Source organism: Eubalaena glacialis, chromosome 19, assembly GCF_028564815.1.
Source record: "Eubalaena glacialis isolate mEubGla1 chromosome 19, mEubGla1.1.hap2.+ XY, whole genome shotgun sequence".
NCBI lineage: Eukaryota > Metazoa > Chordata > Mammalia > Artiodactyla > Balaenidae > Eubalaena > Eubalaena glacialis.
In genome coordinates this window covers 23,666,430-23,692,175 of record NC_083734.1, presented here as the reverse complement: position 1 = coordinate 23,692,175, position 25,746 = coordinate 23,666,430, and the positions used below count along the sequence as shown (strand labels likewise).

The 25,746-nt window shown below is 35.4% G+C and overlaps 1 protein-coding gene across 3 annotated transcripts in view; it reads left to right on the top strand.

Annotated features, from left to right (window-relative positions):
- The window catches only part of USP32 (ubiquitin specific peptidase 32), a 208,035-nt gene that overhangs the window by 119,473 nt on the left and 62,816 nt on the right, over positions 1 to 25,746 (top strand). For all 3 annotated transcript variants that reach the window (XM_061175432.1, XM_061175431.1, XM_061175430.1), the window contains exons 6-10: positions 16,066 to 16,197; positions 17,846 to 17,953; positions 19,804 to 19,919; positions 20,297 to 20,359; positions 21,559 to 21,642. In XM_061175432.1, the coding sequence (XP_061031415.1) occupies positions 16,066 to 16,197; positions 17,846 to 17,953; positions 19,804 to 19,919; positions 20,297 to 20,359; positions 21,559 to 21,642 (503 nt within the window). The remainder of the gene's footprint in view (positions 1 to 16,065; positions 16,198 to 17,845; positions 17,954 to 19,803; positions 19,920 to 20,296; positions 20,360 to 21,558; positions 21,643 to 25,746) is intronic.

Genomic DNA, 25,746 nt, shown 5'->3' with positions numbered 1-25,746 from the left:
CAAGTCCAGATTGTGACCTGTGCTTCTGACCAACCACCTATAAATGAGACTTCCCATGACCCCCTCCTTGGGTTTGGTAATTTACTAGAACAGTTCACAGAACTTCAGGAAACAGTTACATTTACTGATTCATTATATAATAAAGGATATGTTGAAGGATACAGATGAACAGCTGGATGAACAGATACATAGGGCAGGATCTGGAAGGGCCCCAAACACAGGAACTTCTGTCCCTGTGGAGCTGTGATGCCCCAATTCTTCTGGCATGTAGATGTGTTTACCAGTCTAGAAGCTCTCCAGACCCTGTGCTTTGGGGATTTTTGTGCAGGCTTATTACATAAGCATGATTGATTATTAACTACATTTCTAGTTCATCTTCCCTCTCCAGAGAATGGGGAATGGGGCTGAAAGTTCCGAGTTTCTAATTATGGCTTGGTCTTTATAGTGACCAGCCCCTTTCTAAGAGCTTACCAAAAGTCATCTCAGACATTAAAACAAAAGATTCCTATCCCCCAGAAAATTGCGAAGAATTTAGGAGCTCTGTGTCAGAGATTCCTATCACTCAGAAAATTACAGGAATTTGGTCAAAGAGCAAATATTATCAGGAACCAGGGTCAATATTACTATTTCACAATAGCCCTCTACTAATTGTCCTTAACCAAGATGTATTAGTTTCCTAGGGCTGCTGTAACAAATTACCACAATCTGTAAACTGAAAAAACAGAGATGTATTCTCTCACAGTTCTGGAAGCTGAAATCAAAGTGTTAACAGAGCCTTGTTCCCTCTGAAGGCCCTAGGGAAGAATCTTTCCTTGTCTCTCCCGGCTTCTGATGACCCCAGGCTTTGCTTGGCCTGTAGCAGCGTAACTCCAATCTCTGCATCCGTCTTCCCATGGCCTTCTCTCTGTGTGTGTCTATGTCCTCTCCGCTTCTTTTAAGGACACCAGTCATTGGATTTAGGGCCCAGTCTAAATTCAGGATGATTTTAACTCAAGGGCCTTATTAATTCATTACATCTGCAAAGACCCTATTTCCAATAAGGTCACATTCTGTGATTGCAGGTGATAATGAATTTTTGAGGGACAGTATTTAGTCCTCCACAACACAGACCTAAGTGTTAACTTCTACTGTTCTTCTTTCCTGTGGTTACAGAATTGTACCTACACTGGGCTTTTGCTTATGCTACTTCTTAACACTAGAATGAATGCCTTTCCCTTTTATTCTCCCTATAAACCTTAGTCATCTTTGAAGACTTAAATCACATGCTGCTTGGTTTTCATAAAACATTTTCTTGCCTTCCTGTGAGAAATCATCTCTCCTTCCTCTGAACTCTCATAACACCTTTTTTGTACCCTTCTTGAATGAACTTATCACTTTTGTCCTTGTATTATAATTATTTATAGCATTCCATTTATTTGTACATGTCATCTCTCTTAAATCATAGAGAGTCTGTATTATTTTTTTATTTACCCTGTGTCAAGCCTTAAATAAGTATTTGTTGACTGAGTAGAGGACCTTGGGTATCAAGTGCTATTTGTATCTATTTGTTCATGTAATTTATGAGTTGGCTACTAGTTATACACCAGCTACTTTCCCTCTCATTTTCATTCCATTGTCACCAGAAGTTCTGACAGATAAATTCTGGCATGAATAGGCAATGAATTTGATGTTCCTACTATTCAGTGCCCCCGCCTTTATTTTTGATAGGAAAGCCTTTTAAAAAAAAAATTGTTTTGTATAAAAAATTAGGGAATCTTTTTATACTTACTTTAAGCTCTAACTTACATTAATATTTAAGTTGTCAGTCATGTGGATATTCTGGTGAACTCTTGCTTTCGTTTGTGATTGTATGGTAAATTATTTTTCTATTATTATTGGCTAAAGGTGTGATTACTTTCCTTGAATGACTAATGTTACAGAAAAAATTATTCTGACATTTGTTAAAATGGTAAACAATACTTTATTCAAGACTTTTGCAGTAGCATATTGCAATAGGGGAGAGAGATTGGTCTTACCTCCAAATATTACAAGGACAAGTAATTTATAGCCAAGGAGCAAGGTGAGGGGGTCAGTGGAGGGAAAATTACTAAGAGGAATCATCAAGGGTAGGGGAATTCTTGCTAAAAGTAGGCTGAAGACTTATTCACTAAATATGGGGTATGAGGAACTTGATCAGATATCAAGAATAGGGGGATGATTTAGCAGGATTCTTTGCTAAGATTCAGCTGGGCAGGGCTTCCCTGGTGGTGCAGTGGTTAAGAGTCTGCCTGACAATGCAGGGGACACGGGTTCGAGCCCTGGTCCAGGAGGATCCCACGTGCCATGGAGCAACTAAGCCCATGCGCCACAACTACTGAGCCTGTGTTCTAGAGCCCAGGAGCTACAACTACTGAGTCTGTGCGCCACAACTACTGAAGCCCACGTGCCCTAGAGCCCGTGCTCTGCAACAGGAGAAGCCACTACAGTGAGAAGCCTGCACACCTCAGCGAAGAGTTGCCCCTGCTCTCTGCAACTAGAGAAAGCTCGCACGCAGCAACAAAGACCCAACGCAGCCATAAATAAATAAATAAATAAAATAAATTTATGGGAAAAAGAAAAAGATTCAGCTGGGCAGGCCAAAGACAGGATATGGGGGCCAACTTCGAGGCCTAGTAGAAAAGAGGGCTCAAAGGAGTAGGACTAAAGTTTGGTCAAGGAGAGAGTCTTTGTCAGTTGCTTAAAGTTAAATTAGTTCTGACATACTTTGCAAATGCAAATGCAAATGCTGCTTATTGCTTGTTTTTGAAAGCATCGTATTAAAGATTACAGATTTATTTAAATTTAATGAGTCAAAATAATTATCAAAATGTTAAAAATATTATCCCATTATATGGCTCCATTTTAATTTGAAAATGATCTTTTCTATTTATTTTTTTATCAAGTGGGAAGATTTTTGGATTTTTAATGGTATCTAAAAGTACAGTGCCTTTACCTTGTTAAAAAATATTTTATCTTGAATTATTTAAAATATTAATGCAGATGCATTGTTTCACCTGAAATAGTGACCTAATTTCTAAACTGAGAGTTTTCTTCTTAGGGTCATTCATTGTACCTGCTAATATCTCTGCAGCATTTTAGCACTATTGACCATTCAGTTTTCTTGAAATTCTCTTCTCCTTTGGTTTTGAAACATTGTAGTTTTCTAGCTTTTTATTATTTCTTTTGACTTTTCTTTACTGCTATCCATTTTCTGTTTACTTTTTGAGTGTAAGTTATTTCTCATGGATCAGCCTTTAGCTCTATTCTATTCTTAAATGGCATACATGCTTTGCTTCATTACAGCCTTTTTTTTTTTTTTTCTTTTGCGTATCTTTGCAGGTGATACCTAGATGAAGTTTTCTGATCTTGAGGTATCTCTCAAACTGCATATTCATTTTAATAAATGCCTCCTGGATATATATTCTAACATCTTACTCTCACGTCTAAAACCAAATTTATCTTTCCTCACCTCAGTCCATCTATAGGTAAAAAAAGCAAACAGCATATTCTTTTTCCTCTCTTTTCTTATTTTTTTAAAATTGAAGTATAGTTGCTGTACAATATAATGTAAATTATGGGTGTATAATATAGTGATTCACAATTTTTAAAGGTTATACTCCATTTATAGTTATTTAAAATGTTGGCTATATTCCCTGTGTTGTACAATATACCCTTGTAGCTTATTTTATACTTAATAGTTTGTACCTCTTTATTCCCCTACCTCTATATTGCCCCTCCCCCCTTCCCTCTTCTCACTGGGAACCACTAGTTTGTTCTCTATGTCATCTGTGAGTCCGCTTTTTTTGTTGTTGTTATATTCACTAGTTTGTTGTATTTTTTAGATTCCATGCCTCCTGTCTTTTCCATCTTGGTTACTAGTATCTGTAATTCTAGTAATCCAATTTGAGGTTACCTTTGACTTCTTTATCAAACTTCATATTAGATCCTATCCATCTTTTTTTTATATATATATAAATTTATTTATTTATTTATTTATGGCTGTGTTGGGTCTTTGGTGCTGTGTGCAGGCTTCCTCTAGTTGCGGCGAGTGGGGGCTACTCTTTGTTGTGGTGCACAGGCTTCTCATTGCGGTGGCTTCTCTTGTTGCGGAGCACGGGCTCTAGGTGCGCAGGCTTCAGTAGTTGTGGCACGTGGGCTCAGTAGTTGTGGCTTGCAGGCTCTAGAGCTCAGGCTCAGTAGTTGTGGCGCACAGGCTTAGTTGCTCCGCGGCATGTGGGATCTTCCCGGGCCAGGGCTCGAACCCATGTGTCTTGCATTGGCAGGCAGATTCTTAACCACTGCGCCACCAGGGAAGCCCTAGATCCTAACAATCTTAACTCAGCCATATTTCTTACATCTTTCTTTGCTACTATCATCATTGTAATAGCTTTCCTTATTTATCTGACTACATGTTAATGATAGGAAAGAATGAAAGACAAGTTTTCTGGTTTTGTTTTTTTAGTTTGCGTTTAAAAAAAAACAAAACCATTCTTAATTTCCCTGCTTAGAAACCTTTGAAAATTCTTCATATTCTGTAGAATAAAGTTTTAAAATCCTTAGTATAACTCTAAAGTCTCTTAGTTTATTGTTCTTAATTTTCCATACCTGTTTCTTCTCACATATGTTCTCTGCTTCAACTGCAGAGCCCTGATCAATATTCCATGACTATACCATGAACTTTTATAGCTACCCTATCTACCATCACTCCTAATATTCCTTCATTTAAGAACACATTCCATCTTTCAGTTCTTGACAATTGAAATACTTTGTCATCAAACCCAACTCAGATGCTGTCATGCCGTCTCCATTTTTCTGCAGTTTGAATTAATCACTTTTCTCTTTGCATTCCTGCACACTTAACATTTCAATTAAAGCAATTAAGATGCTTTTCGCCTTCCTTAGAGTCAGTTGGAAATACCTTTGTTTTTCATCAGAAGTTACAAGTCCCTTGAGGACAAGGCTTATATCCTATTCATCTACATTCTAAGTACTGATTTAAACGTTTGATTTCCCCAGGAGTGAGCAGGAAGAATATGTTTTAGGATTGTAGGACTAAACCCATATGAGGGAGAAGGACCAAGATAAATCATCATGTTTGAATAAGGTTTAACAGCTTCATAGTATGTGAGTGTTCATATAAAGACATACATTTTTAGGGTGAAAATGAATTATATTTGTAAATTTAAGGAACTGCTTAAGGTTGCAAAGTTACTTGTTCTTAGATCTTACCTTTAAAACTTTTGGTTAGATAAATTATGTGAGCTACAGAAAATTAACTTACTTCAAATACTATAGAGAATAAGCTATCTGAACTAATTATTTTCTCTCCTCCTGTAATGCACCCATTGGTTTCCTTGGTGGCCATAGAAGTAAATTGGTAGTGTGTGGTAAAAACTTGAAGAAATAAACTGTGCTTTCAGTTTTCTCCATTATCTATAACATTTTTAATTGCTGACCTCTTGGCTGAATTTTGTTGTATCCTTTTTTCTTGTAAGAGGAATACACCAAAATAAAAAGTTAATCAACTATTAAACCACTATTGTATATTGGTAGTTACTAGCCTTTATTGAGCTTCAGAATTATTTGAAGAGGGTATTAAAAGTGCAGGTTACTGGTTCTGTCTTCAAAGTTTTTTATCAGTGGTCCCTAGGACTCTGTACTTTTCATAGATATCCAGGGTAATTCTGATACAGATGGACCATGAACTACATTTTGAGAAATAATACTCATGTGGTATTTAGGAATTCTTCAGACTCTGAGTCAGACACTCTGGCCCTGCTACTTATTATTCATGTAGCTGTGGGAAATTTAATCTCTATGAACTTCTTTTTTCATCTGGAAAACAGGGATAATGATATAACTGTACCTCATAGATGTGTTGTAAGGAGTGTGGGGAAGGAAAAGTATTTTCCTCTACTTATCTTGGTTTCATTGGGTGGGGCCCTTTAAATTAGACTAACAAAAGACAGATAACAAGAGAAAAACATAAGCTTACTTTCTTACTATTGATACTTAACTAACTTACTTATGTACCAGAACTTTCAGTGATGAGTAACTCAAAGGGGTGGTTAGAGCTTGAGCTTATATAGCATCTTAGCAAAGAGCAATAATTTTATGGAGATGTGACAAGACAAAAGAAAAGGACTTTGAGCTGCTAGGGATGGCACATTGTGGGAAGGCAAATACATGGAGAAACTGTTGATTGATATGGCTGGTTAATAAGGTTTGTTATGTAGATTCTTTCCTTTGGCGCTATCTCCAGGTTGATAAGTATCTAGAGTGGTCTCTGGTGATTAACTTCTATCCTTCCTGGTAGAAGGGCAGGTAAGACATCTTTATAAATTAGGCTAATAGGGGGAGCTGGAGAGCTTTCTTTTATATCAGCTTCTTCTCAATTGCCTTCAACTCAAAATAACCCTTATGCTAAAGTGGCATGTTTCGGGTGGTATATGGTGGTACCCTTCAGGAATACATGAGATAGTACCTTTTTTAAGGGACTCAGCATTATGCCTGGTATAGAATAGGTAGGTGCTTTACAATGAATATGCATCCTCTTTTTTTTTTTTTTTTTTTTTGGCCCGGCCGTTCGTGCGCTGCGTGAGGGATCTTAGTTCCCTTACCAGGGATCAAACCCGTGCCCACTGCAGTGGAAGCATGGAGTGCTAACCACTGGATCATCAAGGAATTCCCTGCATCCTTTTGTATTAGTGAACACTTGGCTTGGGAATGTCAGTGAGCTTCATCCCACTTTCTCCAGAGAGTAATTGTTTTGGGAGCAAGCAGTTTTCTAAGAGAGGACTGTAAGATCAGTACAAAAATTAACTCATCCATGTCTGTGGGAAGAAAGTGTTTTTCTTACCAGTTTGCTTTCTTTTATTTTAGAATTTATAAAGATAAAGAACAAAAATAAACTAGTACAACAGACAACTCATTTGCTGCTGGCTTCAGCAAATGGCTCCTTTCTTAGTGGGCTTTCCTATGAAAGCATTATGACAGTCAGAATTACTGCTAAATTTCTTACAGAAATTCTGACATGGGTAGGTTTATATTCTGATATCTGTGATTTATCATATTATTTATAAATTCTCAGCTTCTGTGGATGTCTTTGCAGGCTCTTTCACTCAAAGAATATTTGGTACATTAAACTTTTTAAATAATGTGTCAGGAATGTGGAAACGTGGGATAAAAATAGAGAATGTTATTAACTGATTTATAAGTAAACAGAAAATATTTATTTTAAAGCATCACTGACTCCATTTAAATTTGTGTAATGACCCAAGGTATCTAGGAAACAAAAAGGAGTTATAATTTTTCACTTGTAAATAACATTTATGTTAGAGTGCAGATGCCTTTAATTACTTTTTCACATACGATTATAAAGTAAAATTTGAAGTCACAGTAAGTTGAACATACTGCCATTTTTAATCAAATTTTTTCTCTTTCGTGTAAATCACAAATGAAACTGGGGTGCTATTTGTATTCAATACAGAGTTAGAATAACTAACTGATTTGATTTACACAAGATTTTAGATTTTGTCATGGCCAGTACAGTTTTTAGAACTTCAGATTCCAAACTATTGTTACCTTACCTTTTATTTAAGAAATTGAATTAGAACTTTTTTTTGGCTGCACCACCTTGCAGGATCTTAGTTCTCCAACCAGGGATTGAACCCGGGCCCTCAGTAGTGAAAGCACTGAGTTCTAACCACTGGACCACCAGGGAATTCCCTGAATTAGAACTTTAGCCAAAAGTCCAAGTTTTTATGCTTGAGTAGATCTTAACCAGATTTTTATCAAGACTGATATATTTTTCTCTTTTTTTTTTTTGTATATTTATTTATTTATTTATTTATTTTTGGCTGTGTTGGGTCTTCGTTTCTGTGCGAGGGCTTTCTCTAGTTGCGGTGAACGGGGGCCACTCTTCATCGCGGTGCACGGGCCTCTCACTATCGCGGGCTCTCTTGTTGCGGAGCACAGGCTCCAGACACGCAGGCTCAGTAGTTGTGGCTCACAGGCCCAGTTGCTCCACGGCATGTGGGATCTTCCCAGACCAGGGCTCGAACCCGTGTCCCCTGCATTGGCAGGCGGATTCTCAACCACTGCACCACCAGGGAAGCCCCCTATTTTTCTTTTATAATTTGCTGTTTAAATACCTAAGATTACATTTCCTAAAAAGATTTTTTTTGTCAAATATACAGTGTTTTTAATGACAAGTTAATTTTTAAACATTTTGATATTCAGAATCAGAGAACATATATAGAGAACATAAACATGTTCTATATAGTTAAATGTTTGAAATAGTTTGGTACACGTTTATTTTTATTATTATTGATATCTGAAAGAAGATTCTACTTTCTAAGACTAACTCGTCATTTGGCTTTTTCTTGTAAAAGCCTTTCCCCACCCATTTTGTTCATGGTTATTTAGCACCACATAGTGTTGGAATTTGGAGCCACAGACTATAAACTCAAAATAATTTGTTCTAATCAGCTTTTTACAAATTTAGTTCAGTGTATCAAATCCCCTACTATTGTACATGCATAGTCCTATCCAATCACAGTCTGGCATCTCTCTGCTTGAGTTTGAAGGCTCATCCTTTAGATGCTAACCTTTGAAATGTCTACATTCTAACCTAACTGTCTACTAATTCTAGGTTGAACTGCCATCTTTAACACTCTTTTTTTGTCACTCACTGGAAAGTAAAGTTCTCTCTTGTTTTTTGTCTTTTATCTTGTGTCCATAGCATAAATCCTTCTATAGGTTATCCTCTTCCTTTTTTTTGAATTATAGCAGAATACAATGGTTATTTTTGTTTTTCTGTCCTATCACTACCTGTTTTTCCTAGAGACTTTTACACATGCTTTTTTACTTCTGCTTGTAATATCCGTCTTCTGCCACACTAGTTTTCCTTTCCCTGGTCAACCCTTAGATGTTCTGTGTGTACCTCTTTAAATATCAAGACTTCTAGGGCCTCACTGCTTATGTGCTCCCTGAAAACCCTGTGTCTCTGTTCCTTCATTGTACTTTCCACACTGGATTAAAATGACCCATTTTCTCTTCTATTAGAATCTAAACATAATTATTTTGTTCACAATCATGTCTATAATTTTTAGCACAATGTCAGGCACATAAAATGTTTTTATTGAATGTTTGTAGAATATTAAATGATCTTGACTATAGCTCCTGTACTTTTTTTTTTTTTCCCAAAAATGCTTTGGAAGGTTCCAATTTACCACATACAGATTGAGCCCTTACTAAAGGAGGCACTATACTCCTTGTGCATTATCTCATTTAATCCTTGTGCCACCTCTGAAGTTCATTTTATCTCAGTTCTAAAAATGAGGAAACCACAGCTACAAGAAGTTAAAGAAACTTTCTCAAGATCAGATGGCTAATAGGTGCCAAAATTGGGATGTTTGAACCCCAGAGTGCATGCTTAGTATCATTTTAGGATTTGAAGACAGTTTATTGACACACAGTCATTTTTTTCTTTAATCTTTCATGAGCAGCTTGTAATTGCAGATAAAAGGAGGTGGTCATGTGATAGTTCTGGTTGTGGTGAGCCATCTTCCTCAGACTCACTTCAGACAATCTTGCAGCTTCACTTTTCCAATTTCCTTTTTTTTCCCCTTGGGATACCTTCAAATGATTATTATTTTAAATTTCTCTTTAATAACTTCATTTGATCCAGGCAAGGTCACTGAATGATTCCCCATTTACCAACAGTGAAATAGGTAATTGGAAGAACTAAGATTTTAAGAACTATGTTTTAAGAACTAATTGAGAGTTTTTTTTCCTTAATGATGATCATCTTTTCATAGAGTTTAGCTATATTATTTGGAAGAAAATATGTGTGCTAACTCTTTCTTGTAAATATGTTTTTTAGAGTTTCCCTAAAATGTATCATAAGCGTGATTTCTTTTAAGTAGTAGAATCTGGATCCTGAGGTAATTAATGTAGTATTTTGGGCTAATTTTAGGGCCATTGAACTCATTTTGATTGGTTTTCTTTTCTTATCTAACTCAAATTTATATAACTCAAATGCTTTATTTTAGCATTTATTATCTCAACTAAAAATATGCATATTATTATATTCCCTTGCCACATTTTAGTTTGCAATGTTAAAACCTCCTTTCAGTAAGAGAAAAGTACTTCAGTGATTCTTAGGCCATAAACTGCCTAGTAAATCTGCATGTCCCTTCTTCATTATCCTCTTATCTGGTTGTAAATGATGTAAGGCTTAAATAGATCGCAGAAGGTCATTGCTTTTGAGAACAGGTTGCTTCCTCAGAAATATTAAAGAACTGTGTTACTGTTTGAAAATACTTGGATATTTTGCTTGGCTTTGTTTTTGTTTTTAAATAAGAATCCAATTCTGGCATTAAAGAGCAATTTCTGCAGCTGGAGCCTCCGGTAAGGTGGGACTTGATTAGGATGGCCCACAGGGCAGGCCAGGAACTATTTAGAATGTTGGGAATATAGTATGCTGCTGTTGTGAACCAGAAAAAATTATACCAATAGGTGGGTGATAAATTCATTCCCATTTAGCTAGTAAAGTATAAGTTTTGATATTTATTTATGAATTGCGAATAGAGTAACTACTGCAGTTGTTAGCCTCTAACTTCTTTAAGTGAAAATAAGGTTAGTTATCTTTCCTCTTCTCAGCAATTCAGCTGCCAACTCATGTAAAGTGTTTGGGTAATGATAATATATATAACTTACTTTAGCATGCTTTTGCAAATATTTGATTAACAAATTACAGTCTGTAACTATAAATGAACAGATCACATAAACTTAAAAGGGAGCTGTAGCATAACCAATCTGATCATTTTTGTCTTCTAAATATGTTCTACTTACTTGTCTTTCCACATTTCTACTTCAACAAAAAAAAAACGTGTTTTTTAAGGAGATTAATGAACTTAGTTTCCAAAGGTAAAAACATTTGGGAGGAAGTTGATGTGAATTTTCTGTGTTATAATTTAGTGTATTAACTAAACACCAACTGATCAGAAGTACTCATTGAATACCCATTATATGCTCAGTACCTAGATGTATAAAAATGAGAACATAGTTTCTGTCTTCCACCTTTGGTTTCAGTGTCAGATTTTTTTAATCAGCAGATCTACTACTTGGAAGAAAATTTAGAATTTGAGAAAACTGTTTCTCTGGAGGAACAGAAGAGATTTCTCTTTCTTTCTTCCTTTCACATCATAAGTGGAGTAAACAGACATCTTATTTAGGAAAATGAGGCAGTAATGCTCAATTTATATATCAAACTCCTGTGATTACTCTCCCTATTACTAAAATTTTAAATTATTCCTCTTAAATAAATTCAGTCATCTGGGTATTTGAAGTAGATACTTCTGTTTTAAAAAAAAAAAAAGAAAGAAAACTATGGGAATTCCCTGGTGGTCCAGTGGTTAAGACTCGGCACTTTCACTGCAGTGGCCTGGGTTCAAACCCTGGTCGGGGAACTAAAATCCCGCAAGCTGCGCAGCACAGCCAAAAAAACTTAAAAAAAAAAAAAAGAAAGACAGAAAAACCAAAACTGCTAAGGAATAGAGTAAGAATGAATGCTTTGAAATCACTAGAAATTTAAAATACATTGTTCTTGTCTTGCCAGGTAACTTGTAAGCTACTTGTAGATTAAAAAAATATTTCTGGAGTGCTCAAAATGTACCAGATATTATTCTAAGTTTTAGAATATAGCAATGAATAAAATAGACCAAAAAGCCTGCCTACAAGGAGCATATGTTCTAGTTGGAGGAAACAACAAACAAAACAAATAAGTCTTAGAGAACAAAGTAAAGCAGGGAAGAGGGATGGAGGAACATCATTGGATGGGGTGCAGTTTAGAAGATCCGAGAATGTGACATCGAGTAAAGATCTGAAAGAGTTGTAATAGCCATGCGGGTATCCTGCGAGAAGAGTGTTAAAAAAGTTTTGAAGCAGAGAAGTAGCATGATTCTGCTTAAATTTTTCTTCTGAAATGATGTTTTTATTCTTAGTGAAATTAACTCCCCCCCTTTTTATGAATTGTCTGTCTTGTACTTGTTAATTTATTGTAGTCTTAATGCTTTTTAATTCCGTATATTGATGATTTAAACTCACTTCTGTTCTTAGCTGCCCACTAGGCTATTCTTAACTCAGCAGTCAAGAGTGATCCTGTAGGTTGGATCATGTCACTCCTCTGCTTTAGATCCTCCAATGGTTCACAATTTCACTTAAAATCAAAGTCCTTACAGTGGCCTATATAATCTGACCCCCATTTTCTTACTGACTTTTATTTTTGGATATTTGTTTCTTGTGGGGAAATTGCTATTATTGTTATGCTTTTTCTCTTTTATATTTTCTTACGTGTTATTAATGTTGTATAGGAAAAGCATTGATTTTTATATATTTATTTTATATCCCTACAGGTTTTTAAACTCAATTATAATTTTTAAATGTTTTCTCTTTGAGTTTTTTGGAACGCATTCTACTTATATGCAAATAATAACCTTGCTTATTTTCTAACATTATACTTTATATTCGTATCTTATTGCATTGGTGAGAATTTTCAGAATCATGTTAAATAACAAGGGAAAGGTTCTACTTTAGGTTGGGGAGTAGAAGGACATGAAGGATCTTCATTCCCATTTTAATAACATGAAATCACTGCATAAACCAAACAATCATAATCTTTAAAGCCACTGAAGACATATCAATACAAAGAAATCTTAAAAAACAAAACAAAGCTGAACTCCAGAGGGACAAGTGCTTCCTAGGTAATCAAAGGATATAAAGGTGCTTTCATTTCTGAGGCCAGAGGCTGAGATTGGGGCTAAGGCTGCCAGAAGAGTGAGCCTGCCTGAGGACAGTCTTTGCTGGGATGAGGAGAATCCAGACAAACTTTGAAAAACCCGTTTCAGATTTAAATCTGAAGGAACCGCAAGTGCAAAGATAATCATCTCCACCCCGTAATTCTGTCCTGTGGAAATTTTGCTGAGACTGGGGTTAGGCAGTTTCATGAGCTCATAATTTTGAAGTCTCAAAATCTTGAAGGTTGCAGTCTCAAGGCTCTGTGGTCCTGAGCTGCTGTCATTTTATGGAGTTGCAGTCTTGAAGTCCTGTGGTTATGCAGTTTCAACACAGGGATTGACAAACATTTTCTTTAAAAGGCAAATAGTTAATATTTCAGACTTGTAGGCCATATGGCTCTTTGTTACAATTACTCAACTCTGCCATTGTAACACATTAGCAACCATAAACTATATGTAAGTAAATGGCATTGTTGTGTTCTAATAAAACATTATTTATACAAACATGCATGCAGCCTTCAGGCTGGAGTTTATAGATCTCCAGGTTCAAAAACTAGCAGTTTCTGAGCTCTCCTGAATAGAAGTCTGAGCTCACCTAAAGAGCATTTGAACTAGAGGTAAACTTAGTCTAACCAAAGCTGCAACTAAACTCCTATCCAAAATCTGTCATGATTAATGATATCAGATGGACATTATGGACTGGGTGTTTCCTGTTTTCATCATTGCTGTGTGTAGATACTGATTTCCATCTGGTATCATTTAATTTAGTCTGAAGAACATCCTTTAACATTCCTTTTGGTACTGTTCTGCTATTGATGAATTCTCTCAGCTTTTGTTTGTCCAAAAAATACTTTATTTTGCCTCTGTTTTTGAAGGATATTTTCATAGGATATAGAATTTGAGATTAACAGTTGTTTTTTTTTTTTTCTCCTTTCAAACCCTTTTTTACCCCCATTAATCTTCTGGTTCCCTTGTTTTCGAAAAGAAATCATTGCTTATCTTAGTTCCTGTGTTTGTAATGTATTTTTTCTCCCCTCTCATGCTGCTTTTAAGATTTTTACTTTATCAGCAATTGGATCGTGTCTTGCCTTGGTTTGGTTTTCTTTGAATTTTTCTTGCACAAGTTTCATTGAACTTCTGGATCTATGGGATTATGGTTTTAATCAAATTTGAAATTTTTTCAGCTGTTATTTGTTTTAAATATTTTCTGCCCACTCTTTTCTGGGACCCCAGTAACATGTATGCTATACTTTTGATATTGTCTTACAGGTCACTAAGAGTCTACTAATTTTTTCAGTCCTTTCTTTCTCCTTATGCTTCCATTTGGATAGTTTCTATTGCTCAGTCTTCAGGTTCACTGACCTTTCCTCTGTATTTTTTAATCTGCAGTTAGTCTCCCATGAATTTTTAAAATTTCAAGTACAGTTAACCCTCCATATCCACAGATTTCGCATCCACAGATTCAACCAATTGGGGATTGAAAATATTTGAAAAAAAACTTTTTCCAGAAAGTTCTAAAAAGCAAAACTTGAATTTGCCACGCATCAGCAACTGTTTATATTGCATCTACATTTTATTAGGTATTATAAGTAATCTAGAGATGATTTAAAGTATACAGGAGGATGTGCATTGGTTATATGCAAATACTACACCATTTTATATAAGGACCTTGAGCGTCCTTGGATTTTGGTATCCACGGGGGTCCTGGAACCAATCTCCTATGGATACCAAGGGATGATTGTATTGTACTCTTCATCTCTAGTAGTTTCATTTGGTACTTTTTTTTTAATAGTTTCTGTTTCTCTTTTCAATATAGTCATGGTTTTCCTTAAATTCTGGAGATATTTATAATGGATGTTTTAAAGCCTTGTCTGCTAATTCCATCATCTCTGTTATTTCTATGGCTTTTTCTATTGACTGGTTTTTATCCTGGTTTTGGATCGCTTTTTCCTGCTGTTTTATGTACATATATATATTTGGATGCTAGACATTATGAATGTTATATGGCTAATGGATTCTATTGTCATCCTTTAAAATAAGAAGTTTGTTTTGTTTTGATAGGGAGTTATTTGTGGATCAGGTTGATATTTTCTAGAATTTTTTTTTTTAAGTTTTTTGGGGGCAAGTCTGGAGTAGCCTTTACTCTAAGAGTTAGTTTTTCCCCTACTGATTAAGTGTGACCCTCTGAGTCTGTGAATGCTCCCAGTGTTCAACAAGGTATCTCCGCTCTGGCTGGTCAGAACTTAGGCATCTCCTAGCCCAGCCTCAATGAATTTCACTCTATGCGTACATAGCTTAGTACTCTGCCAAAACTCAGCAAGACTCCTGTTCATATTTCTGGAGCTCTTTCTCTACATAACTCTTTCCTCTCCAGTATTCTGCCCTGTAAACTTGAGCTACCTCAACCTCCCTGAACTACAAGTTCTATTCTTAACTCAGTGAAATTTCACTGCTTAGATTCCTCATACCTTGCCAAGGTCTGGGAAGAGGCTGCAGGCAGAAAGCCAGGGTAATGGAAGGACTCACCTTGTTTGTTTTCCAAATCTTACTTTAGTTCCTTGGAGGAACTAAAAAAAAAAAAAACAGTGCACATATAGAATGTAACCATAGTTGGAGTTTACCTGTGATTTTTTTAAAATACATCTTCTGATGAATGAGGAGAAAAAGATGTTCATGTTTTCATGATGCCCCTATTACCTATCACATTATAAATCCTGTTCTACTCTCTGTCTTATTTATTGACTTTATTACTTATAACATCTTTTGTCATGTTCATTTTCATTTATTTAATAAGTATTGAATGTGTGTAGTTACCATATCGACAGGATGGATCAGACGTGGGATCCTGCTATTAGGATGTTTATAGTGTAGCCAGGAGAGAATATGTATATAGAATCACTAAATCCAAGATACAGATTGAAAATTACCAAAAATGAGTACAGATAAAAATGGTGTGGGAAGCCAAAAAGAAAGGTCTCAGTTGTTTCCTGTTTTACATATTGGATTTAAATGGGGAACTGCAAAAAAAAAAAAATTCCATTTTAAAGCTTCTTATATGTTAATTTGAATTTAATTTTCATTCCATTTTAAATATAATGTATTTGTCTTTCAGAGTTTTGTTTTAGGTAATTTTTAGCAATTTAACTGGGAAATTAAAATATATCCTTAGAAGTTACATTATCAGGATGAACTAACTGCCCAGAAGAGAAGACTGAGGTTTTATAATCTTGTTTGATTTGACTCTCAGTGGAGGAATCAGACATCATTGATCTGGAGAAACGCTATTGGTTGCTGAAGGCTCAATCCCGAACTGGACGATTTGATTTAGAGACATTTGGCCCATTGGTTTCACCACCAATTCGTCCATCTCTAAGTGAAGGTAGGAATCATTCTATTTCTAGTGTTCCTTGCTAAACACACATAAGACCATCTTTTATTTCTAACCAATACATCTTAACTCTAAAAGGCTATAATGTTACAAGTTTGCAAGTTTCTTGCAAATAGTGTAGTTCAGTGGGAAGAAAAACTAAATTGGGAATTATAGTCTTGAGCTTCCTATTCTACCTATGTAGCCTTGCATAAATCAGTTTTGCTCTCTCACCTGTGTATTCTCATATATAAAACATTTTGACCGAGACAGTGGTTACAAAACTGTACTCCAATGAGGTGCCTCAGCATCTGGTGCAGGGATTAGGGAGGTGGCCACTGAGCAGGCAAAGCTCTAGGTTTCCACACATAGCCCCACCTCTTCCCTCACCTCAAGAGCCTCCACTATTTTTCTTTTACGTAAGAAGGTTCCACTGGGGAATTCCCTGGTGGTCCAGTGGTTAGGACTCTGCACTTTCACTGCTGAGGGCCCGGGTTCAGTCCCTGGTTGGGGAACTAAGATCCCGCAAGCCGCGTGGTGTGGCACCAAAAAAAAAAAAAAGGAAGAAGAATTTTCCACTGTTGTATCCCTCCCTCCCTCCCCTGCCCAAAAAAGATTAAGAAACCACTGGACTGGACCATCCCTATGCTCCCCACTTAGCCCTAAACTTTTCATTGCTATAACTTTAAAAAAAAAGTTAGGAATGCAAAGGGTAGTTGTTGGTGATATCACAAAAACCATATTTGGAATCTGAATACTTGGGTTCTGCTTCTGGTTCAGACCTTTTTAAACTTTTCTAACTTTTGGCAAGTCACGTAACTACTTCTACCTTTGATTTTCTACTCTTTAAATGGAGGGCACAGAAGTAGAGTCTTACAGACAATCTGTATTCTTCACATTCCCAGTGTATTTCAGAAATACCTGTTACGGGAGCCAGAACAGATAGGGCTTGTACCTACTTCAAAGGTGCAGTTGTATTTTTACCTTTCTAGAATTGGAGAGTGATAAGTCATTTTATTTGAAAACAAAATTATTCCATTTCTATTTTTTACAAAAAGTTTGAAAACCACGGGATTATATTATAAATTCCCTTTTATTTCTGAATTTTAAAATATTTATAAATATTAAGTAATACAAAGAAGACTGCAGTACAGAATTTCTTTCTTTGGTAATATAGTGTGTTATTTTTCTTTGCTTCATGAAAGAGCTTAATGGTGCTTATTAATAACAACACAGTATATCTTTGATATACAGTTCAACTTTTCTTCTTTTTTCCTTTTTCTTCTTAGTCTTTCCAAATAAGGATAATTGTGGTCTCTGACATTTTTTTCAGTTCTTGATTTTTTAAACTGATTTTTATTTTTTACATGCTATAGTCATTTTTAGCTATAGGAATTGATATAAGATAGAGACAGGCAGGCAAACAAAACCAAACACTAAATGATAGTAATGTATTTTCTGCTAGAAAGTTAAGTTTTATAATTATACCAGGAAAAAGAGAAATACTTCCTAGGACAATGGGAACTACTGATAAACTTTTTTTTTTTTTTTTTAATTCAGTCAGTTTATGGGAAAGAGTCATGCCTCCTTTCATAAACATGTCATTATTAACATTAGGAAGTTTGTTTGTTGTGATTTACATTGTCTTCCTATTTTACAGGTTTGTTTAATGCTTTTGATGAAAATCGTGACAATCACATAGATTTTAAGGAGATATCCTGTGGGTTATCAGCCTGTTGCAGAGGACCCCTGGCCGAAAGACAAAAATGTAAGTGTGTTAAACATTGTCACAAAATTTGCAAACTATACAGCGAAAAAAATCGGCATTCATTCATATAAAAATCATCTGTGGATTTAGGCTTGAATTTTCATTACTTTGGCAAATAGTCTCATGTTGAGGTTTTACTGAGGTCGCTGTAAGGATTCAGTCACCTATTTTCTGTGGAGTGATTTGGGATTTGTCATTAGTAACGGGGTTGATTTTTCCAGATGAATGTGCAGTTCATGATAAATGAACTACATCAGTCATGATGTATTTGAAAATGTTAAGCATTTAGAAAATATTTTCTGGTAGTCTATAGAGAATTTTGTGTCTTGCATGACTTGAAGTATAACTTATTTTCTGTCACTTGAATACATTAATATTTTATTAGCAAAGTGAAATTTATGATCAAAACACAGTTTTATTAAATACTAAAATGGTCTTTTAAGCCTAACTAAAATGTTATAGTGTAATTTATAAGCATAAGTATATTAAATTAATAAATCTTAACTATATTTGAGAAAATGCAACAGTTTACATTTAATTGGAACCTAATTCTAATATATTTACAAGTGTCATTATCTCTATGTCTTTCTAAAATACAGCTTCACAAATGTTGCCTATTTGGGGTATGCTACTTGTTATTTGATATTCTTCAGTAATGTGCTGTGATGCACTCCATTGATTTAATAGCATAATTATTATGGGAGTATATGAAATAGATAAGTATGTAATCTAAAAAATTTATATTTCTTTTTTCTTCCCTGATATGGTATACCATTATTCCAACCTGGCTTTATGATAGATTATTTGTTCCCATTAAATTTCAAATATTAAATAAAGAGGCCGAAATCTTTGCTTTTCAATTGAGGTTTATTATTGCCTTAAAAATTTTTTTAATTTCTTTTTTGCTAGTGGAAGTTAATAAAGTAGAGTGATTCATTTGATGTTAATTAGCAAAGTGCTGCTATTTCTAATTCTTAGTCTGTTGTATATAAACAAAGAATTGAAGAGTTGAAATTGTTCTTTGGCAAAAAATGAGTGTGCCTTAATTACATTGGAGAGGCAAAATCTTTATACAGTTATCCTTCAGTATCTGCTGGGGATTGGTTCTGGGACCTTCTCGGATACCAAAATCCATGGATACTCAAGTCCTTGTATAAAATGGCATAGTATTTGCATATAACCTATGCACATCTTCTTGTGTACTTTACATCATCTCTAGGTTATTTATAATACCTAATACAATGTAAATAGTTGTAAATACAATGTAGATGCTATTAAATAGTTGCCAGTGTGGCAAATTCAAGTTTTGCTCTTGGGGACTTTATGGAAAATTTTTTTCTTAATTTTTATATATTTTCGATCTGTGGTTGTTTGAATCTACATATGTGGAACCTGTGGATACAGAGGGCCAACTGTACCACCTTGTTATTGTTGATTCTTAATGTAGATGGAACATTTTCAGCATTGTGAGAATCAACTCTGAAGTGATCAGTTTTAAATATTAGAAATTAATTTAAAGGCTTGAATTACCTCCTCAAAATCTGTGAGGTATTGTATAGTAATTTGGCTCTTATTTTTCAGTTTGCAAGGAATTTAACTCTAGATTTGGGGGAAGGATAGAGTTCTCCAACCTGGCTAATGATTTAGATAGAGAGACTTAGCAAGTATGTGTAGGAAGTCCTACAAGTTCAGAGGACTTTAATGACATAGTCTGCTCCAGATGAGCAGACTTAATCCAGAATATACTTGCTTAAGAAACTAAGTAATTTTACTAAGGCAGCTTCCAGTAAAACGTATTGTACTTCAGAATATAAAAGTAATTTCCCTCCATAAGAGTTTCTTTTCTTTAGTTTGCTTCAAGGTGTTTGATGTTGACCGTGATGGAGTTCTCTCCAGGGTTGAACTGAGAGACATGGTGGTTGCACTCTTAGAGGTCTGGAAGGACAACCGCACGGATGACATCCCGGTAAATTCTGGTTGTATACATCTTGTTGCATGTAAATTTCCAACAGGAAAATAGAGTGACAAATTTTAAAAAGAGATCAAGAGAAAGGGATTTGTTATTACCTCTAGTTGCTATATTATGCTACTCAAAATATCCATAGCTGAAGGTACAAAATTGGGAAAAGAATTTGCCTTAGAAAATTTCATAAACTGAATGTATTGTGTAAAGTAAAAATGAAACCAGAGGGAAATTGGCTTAATTTTTTAAAGCAAGTGTAACAGTCTATTAATGGTAATTTTAAAAAATACTTGACCAAAATATTGTATACCTTAGTCACTGACTAATAAAGATGATATCTACTCTTTTCTAATTACGTCTTTGGGTTTCTGTTTTTAAAGGAATTACACATGGATCTATCTGACATTGTAGAAGGCATATTGAATGCACATGACACCACAAAGGTGAGTCTCGCTGGGACTAATCCTTTTCTAAAAATATCTTGTACTCTGAATTGATATATATAGTTTATATACATATTTAAATCTCTTCTACCTCATCCCCACCAAGTGCTTATTTGGATCTGTGGTTACAACACCTCCAAGTTGTCTCTAAAGATAGCCCATTCCATCTTTAAACAACTCCATTAAGTGTTATATACATAAAAACATTTATTATATTTTATAAGCTAGACATTTTATAAAAATTAAGTAGACACAGCCCTTGCCATTGTTTATAATCTTTATTTCTCCCATTTTAATAAGTTATGGTAGGGCTAACCTTATATTGAGCGAAAGAATGCACAGAAAAAAAGAACACATATTGTATGATTCCATTTATATGAAGTTCGAGGACAGAGGCAAAACTTAAAAATGGTAATAGGTGTTACAACAGTGATTTCGGGGATGAGTGATTTAACTGGGGAGGACCATAAGGATATTTGGGATGATGGAAATGACCTTTTGTCTCAATCTGGGTGGTACATATATTCTTTTAAAAAATTTAAAAAGTAATATTGGTAAAGGTCTCTTCTGAGTTCTTTAATGGCAGCCAGAATAAGCATGTAATAGCTTATATATATTTTACCTTCTGTATGAAAATGTAATTTTTGGTACACTTTGGCACCAAGAAAATATTGCTTTACTCAACTTATAAGAGTAATGTTAAACTGTATTTTGGGGAAATGTAATGTAGATACTCATTTTTTATATTTATTAAATTCTTTTAAATCTCTAAGAATTCTGATAAAATTGCCAGATATTTCTAAGAAGGTCTTAGAAAATTGTTAGGATCAAAGGACATAATCCAAAGAGTGTGCAAAAATGCTTTCAAAATTAGTAAATGCTTCATTTTCCCTACTCAGGGCCTTTTGTGGGTTCCGTAAGTAACCTTTGAACCAGAAGATACTGTGAGTTATTTCCCAGGTCTTATTGGAGGAAGAAGATTGTTGGTGATAAATTGTCCTCATTGCCATTGACTATTTCAACAAAGTTTGGTTACTTTTAAACTTATCCTAGCTGGCCTACTTCTCAGATGAACACATAGCATCTCCCTTAAATTATTGGTTTTCTTTCAGACATATGACAATTAGATGTTTAATAAACCAGATTTTATTCAAATACTATAAAAAATGAGATCTTTTAAAATACTGTTTCTCTTTCAGATGGGCCATCTTTCTCTAGAAGACTATCAAATCTGGAGTGTGAAAAATGTTCTTGCCAATGAATTTTTGAATCTACTTTTCCAGGTATGTTTAAGGTAAATGACAGGTACAGAGGACAGTGGTACCAGTAGTTCTGCATCTTTTCCATTATGTAATAGTTATTACAACTGGGCTACAAAACCATATATTATAAAAAGAACTACATTATCCCGTACACGACCTGAAGGATGGTGAGAGAGCATGAGTGCCTACTGAAGCTTCTCAAAGTCATGAGACGATAGGAAAGTAGAATAGAGCTGATTATGTTTATCTTACAACTAATGACAGAGGAGAATGTAGACACATAGAGAATAATTTAAATTGTAAAAGCCATTATAATTTGCTATTTTTCTTCGTTGTTGTCTTGTTTAAAGGCCCCTCCTAACAAGTAAGGCTGTGTGAACAGAGAGATGGATCATAAGTAGGCAGCTGTAAATTTTTCACAAAATATACAATCTTCCCAGTTAGGAGATTATCTTAGATGCAAGACTGTTTCTCAGTTTTGTTTTTTTTTCTAATTCTTTAGAAGGTCCAGAAAAGATTGAAGGAGAAGGAGGAAAGAATAGCTGCTAGCAGTGAGCAGCCATATTTTAACGGTTTTCCCAGTTAAAATACTTCTCTTGCTCCAATTTAAAAAAATAACTTATGGTTTCCCATTTTTCTTGGTTCTTTATAAATATTTGTTGATTTAATAGTGATATTTTAGATTCTCCTTATTATATTTTCCTTTCCTTGTAAAAGCACCCCTGTGAAAGTCAGAAAGGTTTAGTATCTTTGTATGTATCATGATCTTCCATTGCAAATAAAGAGTAACTTGTCTGCGACACAAAGATGTTAGAATAAATGGAAATTGAACTCTTCCTGATAGCTAATGACTAATTAATGTATATTTAAAGCATATGCAATCTGATAAGCCTATAATATCCATATAAATCACTCAGCTGCTCCACTCTCAGTTTTCAGCAGGGATTTAAGTTGATGGCTTTGTAAAATAAAAAATGTACAAAAATAATATAAATCACTACTATAAACAGAAATGACTTGCTTGGTAATATGAAAATTGGTCAGCTATTTTTTTTTTTTTTAATGCTATTCTTGTCTGCTTACATTCTTTTTTTTTTTTATGTATGTATGTATGTATGTATGTATGGCTGTGTTGGGTCTTCATTTCTGTGCGAGGGCTTTCTCTAGTTGTGGCAAGCGGGGGCCACTCTTCATCGCGGTGCGCGGGCCTCTCACTATCGCGGCCTCTCGTTGCCGAGCACAGGCTCCAGACGCGCAGGCTCAGTAGTTGTGGCGCACGGGCCGAGTTGCTCCGCGGCATGTGGGATCTTCCCAGACTAGGGCTCGAACCCGCGTCCCCTGCCTTGGCAGGCAGATTCTCAACCACTGCGCCACCAGGGAAGACCTCAGCTATTTTTTTATCTCATTTAAAATAATATTCTCAACTACTTTAAGTCATAATTAGTTATATAAACATTTTGACCACTTAAGTGAACTTTATGTTCACTTAATATGTGAGTAAGCAGACTGTTATGCTAATTTGTTTTATTTTCTATCTGTGTCTTAAAATAGGTAGAGTTAGCTGGTAAGTTCAGTGATAAAAGCTTGAATTATGCTCTTATTTTATTTGCCAAGATCCCACTCTTGCCTGAGTATTTAAGTGTAACATAAGTATCAGTAGAATTAGTAAACCATTCCTGTGGTAATACTTTATTTTCAATCCTTTTTAATAAACTCAGTGCCCGGGGCTTCCCTGGTGGCGCAGTGGTTGAGAATCTGCCTGCTAATGCAGGGGACACGGGTTCGAGCCCTGGTCTGGGAAGATCCCACATGCCGCGGAGCAACTAGGCCCGTGAGCCACAACTACTGAGCCTGCGCGTCTGGAGCCTGTGCTCCGCAACAGGAGAGGCCACGATGGTGAGAGGCCCGCGCACCGCGATGAAGAGTGACCCCCGCTTGCCGCAGCTAGAGGAAGCCCTCGCACAGAAACGAAGACCCAACACAGCCAAATAAATAAATAAATAATAATTTAAAAAAATAAATAAATAAACTCAGTGCCCAATATTTTGCAGAGGAAGCATGCTAAACATGAGCAGGATCTTCTTATACATTTGTCAGAAAGTATCAAATGTTAAATAATGTGGTAAGCAGAATAACGCACCCTACCCCCACCCCCACCAATATCCATGCCCTAATCCTTGGAACCTGTGAATATGTTATTTTACATGGCAAAGGGGATTTTGCAGATGTATCAGTTTAAGGACTCTGAGATGGGGAGATTGTCTTGTATTATCCAGATGGGTCCAGTCTAATCACATGAGTCCTTAAAAGTGGAAAATCTTTCTCACCTGTGGTCAGAGAGAAAGAAATGACGTTGGAAGAAGAGTGAGAGAGGTGCAAGTGGCTAGCTTTGAAGAAAGAGGAAGGGGCCACGAGCAAAGGAATGTGGGTGAACTCTAGAAGCTGGAAAAGGCAAGGAAGCATATTCTTCCTTTGACCTCCGGAAAGGAATACAACCCTGTTGCCATCTTGATTTTTAGCCTAGTGAGATCCATGCCTTACTTTTGACCTACATAACGGTAAGATAATGAATTTGTGTTGTTTTAAGCTGCAAATTTTGTGATAATTTGTTACAACAGTAATAGAAAAACCAATACAGAGGGAGATAATCCATATTTATGGATTGGAAGGCTCAATACTTTAAAGATGTCAATTCCCCTTCAGTTGATTTAAAGATTTGTGCACTCACAATCAGAATCCCAAAAAGTTCATTGTTGTCATTGTGTTTTTGTAGAACTTGACAAGCTGATCCTAAATACACAGAGAAGTATGAAGGGCCAAAAATAAAAATAGCAAAGGTGATATTAAAGAACAGTGGACTTGTATTACCAGATATTAGAACTTGTTATAAAATAACAGTATTAAGACAATGTGATATCTGCATAAAGTTAGACAAACCAGTGGAACAGTATTGAGAGTTCTTAAACAGACCTAATAGGTGTGATCACTTGATTTATAACAAAGAAGACATTGCATTGCAGATGCAAAGTGGTGGTCTTTTCAGTAAGTGGTACTGAATTAATTAGTATTCATATGGTGAAAACATGCATCATTATTCCCACCCCATTATAATACATGAAAAGTAATTTAGGTAGATTATAAATCTAATAAATTTGAACGGTAAACAATAAAATGTCTAGAAAATAATATAGGAGATATTTTAATGACTTTGAGGTGGCAAAGAGTTCTTAAACAGGACACAGAGAGTACTAAGCATAAGGAAAAGTTTTAAGTTGGACTTCAGTAAAATTAAGAATTCTTTTTATCAAGAGATACCATTAAGAAAGTGAAAAGAGGGACTTCCCTGACGGTCCAGTGGTTAAGACGCTGCGCTTCCAATGCAGGGGGCACGGGTTTGATCTCTGGTTGGGGAACCTGGATTCCCCATGCCATGCGGCGTGGCCAAAAAAAAAAAAAAAGTGAAAAGATAAGAATATATTTGCTATACCTGTATCCAACAAAAGACTTGTATATAGGGCATACAAAGAGCAAAAAATCAATGAAAAAAAGGCAGAAGCTCAATATCAAAGTGTACAAAAAACTTGAACAGGTGCTTCACAAACGAGAATATCCAAATAGCTAATAATTATGAAAGGGGGCTAACTTCTTTAGTCATAATGGAAATACATTTTAAAATCACACTTGGAGTACCATTAGACATCCACTAGAATGGTTAGCTTTGAAGTGATATGAAGCATTGTTGAGGATAACAAGCAACTGGAACTCTTACACATTGCCAGTAGGAATATAAATTCTTACAAGTATTTTGGAAATTGTTTGGCTGTTTTTATGTATACTCTATGACTCAGCAAATCTACCCCATGTATGTACCCTACAGAAACTTGTATATCTGAGCACCAAAAAACATAGAATAAGTTCTTATAATCACTTTTTGTTACAGCCCCAAACAGAAAATGACCCAAGTACCTATCAACAATAAATACATAAACAGAAATGGTGGCACATGCATACATATGGTTTACTTTAAAGCAATAAAAATAAATATACTAGTGCTACACACAACCACATGGATGAATCTTACATAATTTTGAGTGGAAAATACTGGACCAGAAAATTCAAAAGCAG